This window comes from Pseudomyrmex gracilis, unplaced genomic scaffold (genome assembly GCF_002006095.1).
Source record: "Pseudomyrmex gracilis isolate BER0280 unplaced genomic scaffold, ASM200609v1 scaffold_1117, whole genome shotgun sequence".
Taxonomy (NCBI): domain Eukaryota; kingdom Metazoa; phylum Arthropoda; class Insecta; order Hymenoptera; family Formicidae; genus Pseudomyrmex; species Pseudomyrmex gracilis.
The window spans coordinates 31,485-35,728 of NW_018021701.1; the positions used below are offsets into that span (position 1 = coordinate 31,485).

The 4,244-nt window shown below is 33.0% G+C and overlaps 1 protein-coding gene across 1 annotated transcript; it reads right to left on the minus strand.

Annotated features, from left to right (window-relative positions):
- LOC109861885 (uncharacterized protein F21D5.5-like) lies at positions 1 to 3,838 on the minus strand. The gene is made up of 8 exons (XM_020441725.1): positions 3,570 to 3,838; positions 2,835 to 3,313; positions 2,429 to 2,674; positions 2,281 to 2,352; positions 1,090 to 1,365; positions 701 to 982; positions 567 to 628; positions 1 to 479 (listed from the first exon to the last, which is right to left on the minus strand). The coding sequence occupies exons 1-8, from the start codon at positions 3,709 to 3,711 to the stop codon at positions 356 to 358; spliced, it is 1,683 nt and encodes a 560-aa protein (XP_020297314.1). The 5' UTR covers positions 3,712 to 3,838; the 3' UTR covers positions 1 to 355.
- Positions 3,839 to 4,244: the final 406 nt, after the last annotated feature.

The window sequence follows — 4,244 nt, forward strand, 5'->3', positions numbered from 1 at the left end:
TAAAAAATAAGTTGCTTTATATATCATATTTAAATTTACACATTTATTACAATAACTTCTTTTGATTCTCTCGCTCTGGCGCGCTTGTGACAAAATGTAATCGCTGTGGATTCAACGCGTTGCTGACAACTTGACGCTACCATACAGAATGCTTAGGACACACAATATTATATTTTCTATTTTCTATTTTACTTGTGCAATAAAATGTAATATGATAATAAAGTATAGGCATATATACATATATATGTAGGTATATATATATAATTTATACACACATATATACGCTCTTCGTATGGCGTCTATTTTTCAAAGGTGTACGTATACGCAACGAAAGAATTAATTTAAAACGCATGATTCAACTTTCGACCAAGTACATTTCGTAGAGTTTTTGATCTTCCTTGTTATTGAACTTTGGAATAAAATTGATTTCTACTATTTCTTTGAAGCCTTCTTCTAAAGTTGGCGGCACATAATTTTTCCTACATTTGTCAAATAAAACAAAAATAATTGGAAAAATAGCAATCAAGAGTATAGAGCACGATGTTGGTTACACAAATTCCACTTACGCGTAAGAATTGATTACAATATCGTTGACCGGAACGTGACTGGAGTCCGTCAATGAGCGAAACTAATGTAAAAGTTAAACGTTTCTTATCATAAATCAGTAATTGATTAACGACCAGTAAAATATGTTAATTACCTTGATATTATGTTTCGCGTGGTCTATACTTGTCGTCATAACAAAACATCTCACTGGAATGTTGCGCTTCTTTGCTATTTCTGTATATCTCTGTCTTGTGGCCGGATCGGGATTAGTGTTATCTATGACTACACTCTTTCCTCGATCTAAATATTGCTCGGTTATAACGACACATTTCTGCCAGCTGCCTAAGATGTCTCTATTTACGTATCCGTATTCCTTTAAGTAATTTTTTACAAAGTGTGACTTTCCAGAGCCTGGACTGCCAACCATAAGCACTATCTGTTAGTAAAATAAATATTTTTATACATGTTTCTTATTAGATACATTAAAACTTTCTAGAAAGATAACTTTTATATAAAAAAAAGTTAAAAAACTGAGTTTGCTACTTCTTGTTCTTTCAGCATGAATTTGATAACATCCAAGTTGTCGATTGGTAACAGATTTTCTTTCGGGTTGAACATGGGTAAGTTGTAAGGTATTGATTTACGGTATTTTAAAAAATGTTCCTCTGGTGTATAGAATTTGAGATCCAGATTCAGTGCAAATAATCGATCCACGCACGAATGATCTTTCTTCTTTCCATGATCCCAGTTCTTTGGTCGACCAGCGGCATCACCGATGTAGAACGAGGTCAATTTGTCGATTGGTATACGTCCGTTTTTCTGTGTTTATATCGCGAATTAAAATATGTTAAATATTAACTTTATTAAAATTTAATTCTAATATATATATAATTAAATATATATATAACTAATATATATAACTAATACATGTATATATATACAGTGTCCAAAAAGTTCCGGGACGGTCGAATAACTCTTCAAGGAAGCGTTTTGGGAAATGTTTCAAACAAAAGTTTGAAGGATCAAAACAAGATATTTGATGGTGACCTTACCTTTGACCGAGACGTCAAATTTCAAGGTCATCTGAAGGTCAACTTAGAAATTTTAAATGACAACTCCTGTTTTTGACTCCAGAAATGAAAAGAGCAGAAAATTTTACGTTTAGATACGTATTCAGTTGTTCGGTTACAGTGAGCCTTAAAGGTTATTTGAAGATCAAACATTTAACGATCGCATAACTCTTCTAGAAAGCGTTTTCAGAAAAAATGTTTCAAACAAGTTTGAAGGATCGAAGCAAGGTATGTGATGGTGGACACCTTACCTTGGACCAAAACATCAAATTTCAAGGTCATTAGAAGGTCAACTTTGAAATTTTTAACGAGAACCTTTGTTTTTGACTCCAAAAAGAAGTCAAAAGGCTCACTGTGATCGAGCAACTGAATACGTATCGAACGTAAAATTTCCTGCTCTTTTCATTTCTGGAGTCAAAAACAGGAGTTGTCATTTAAAATCTAAGTTGACCTTCAGATGACCTTGAAATTTTTTTTTTTTGTCTCGGTCAAAGGTAAGGTCACTATCAAATATCTTGCTTTGATCCTACAAACTTTTGTTTGAAACATTTTTTCCCAAAACGCTTCCTTGAAAAGTTATTCGACGGTCCCGGAACTTTTTGGACACTCTGTATATATATTTTTTTTTTTTTTTTTTTCTACTTATCTCTCTAAATATATATACCTTTCTTTGCAAATAGTTCCACATACCGATTCTTGGTTTTCTATAAATGTTGTATCCTGCAGCGATAAAAACCTAAGAACAATAAAAAGTAAAAAATTGTCTCTCAAAATTTTGTTCAAAGTATAATATAATAATACAACAATCTTACTTGGATAGGAACGCCGATTTTCTTTACGATATTCTCGATTTTTTGTTTAAAATTATTGATGTTAACTTTGCCGGAACTCAAAGCGGCCTGATTTGTGAAAATCACTACTTTGTATCCGCACTCGTGAAGTAGTTTTAATTCATCGGGTATATGAGGATATAGTAATTCCCAGTCGTTATGATTCTTCGGAAATACACGACCAGACTTGGTTTTTATTAAAGTATTGTCCATATCATATGCAGCCACCTTAAAAGTAGAATTCTTTTTTTAACATCGCTCGATTACATGTAACAAAAATACTTTTCCATAATCTTAAAGGTATCAAACTTTTAAAAATATATCAAATTAAATAGATAACTAACTTATATTGAACAACTTATACTGAACATCTTAAGTGAATAATTACTTTGTCCTGATTTTGTACAGATGATAGTGTGTAAATCACTAGTTTTCCTTCATCAATACTCTCCCACTCTGTATTATTACTTGATTCAGTTATAATAGGAGAGTCGACAGCAGCAGTTGTCTGAGTGGAATCGTCACCCTTCGAAGAACATTCTTTTTCTTTTCTATTATTATCCAGTTCTTCATCTGAATTATGATGCAGTTTCAACATTTTTTTGTTACATTTAGCCTCATCCACTTCAGTTACATCTACTTCTTCTAGTTCGTAAGATCTCTTTTTTCTTTCAGAATCTTCTGTTTGTGGAGGCGGATTGAACTCAATCTCAAAAGCATATTTTCCATATAACAGCTCGACATGATCTGTATGTTTAGCCACAAATCTTATATTTTTTTCCATCTTAAATCCATTGAAGCCAGAAGCATGTGTGCCTACTTGCTGAACTGTGACAATCGCTTTTGCATAATTTCCACATAAACGGACTGTTAAAAACAAATTAATTTATTCATAATTTGAAGAATTAGGTACATTTATTAGTTTATTAACACTCTCATACAAGTTGCTTATGTTAATCACACTATTATAAAATATAAATATTCTAGCTTATATTGTAAAAACAAATATTCCTGTTTAAATACGATTTTTTATTTAAACGTAATACTTTAAATGTAATTCATTTTGTATGATCAGTAATTCAACTTATGTTCAAATTGTAAACAAACTCAAAAGATACGGAACCTTGCTGTCGTGAACATTTTGTGTCTTGGATGCCGGTTTCCGGCGAGCGTCCTACGAAAACCGGCTTGTTGTCTGGCAAATAGATATTCAACGAGGGTTTCTCCAAGCTGCGTATATAACAACTTTTTACACTTCTGCTCATTCCGCTCGAACAATAACAAATATCAATATCTCTGGAATGCTCTGAAATCAATCACATTCGCAGCCGATCAGTCTCCTGACCATAGTTGCAAACTCGAGCCGGCTAGCACCGAGCAGTGATGTGCTGTCGTGGGAATAAAGTTGCGTCTGCGCAATAGGCAAATGCAATGAATTCTCACTAACGTATATACTTCGGTCAAATATGAGGTATCTTTAGATCCCAGTGAGAAAAGAAATGTTAAAAAAATTGCAGAGAGAAAACAAATTTTGATTAAAAAAATAAAATACATTTAATATAAATGATAATAGGAAAATTGGAAATAGGAAAATTCGTTTGTTATATTTTACGTCTGCAGCCGATTTATTACATGAATGAATACCAACATTTGTTGCGAGGATAAGGAAACTGCAGAAACCTACAAGGGATCCTGTATTGCCGTAGAGTGTTGTAGATACGTCTATGGCAGCAGCCGACGTTTAGCTGTGACGTCACCTTACGCATGCGCATAGAGATTTCTGCATGGGAAAAAATCC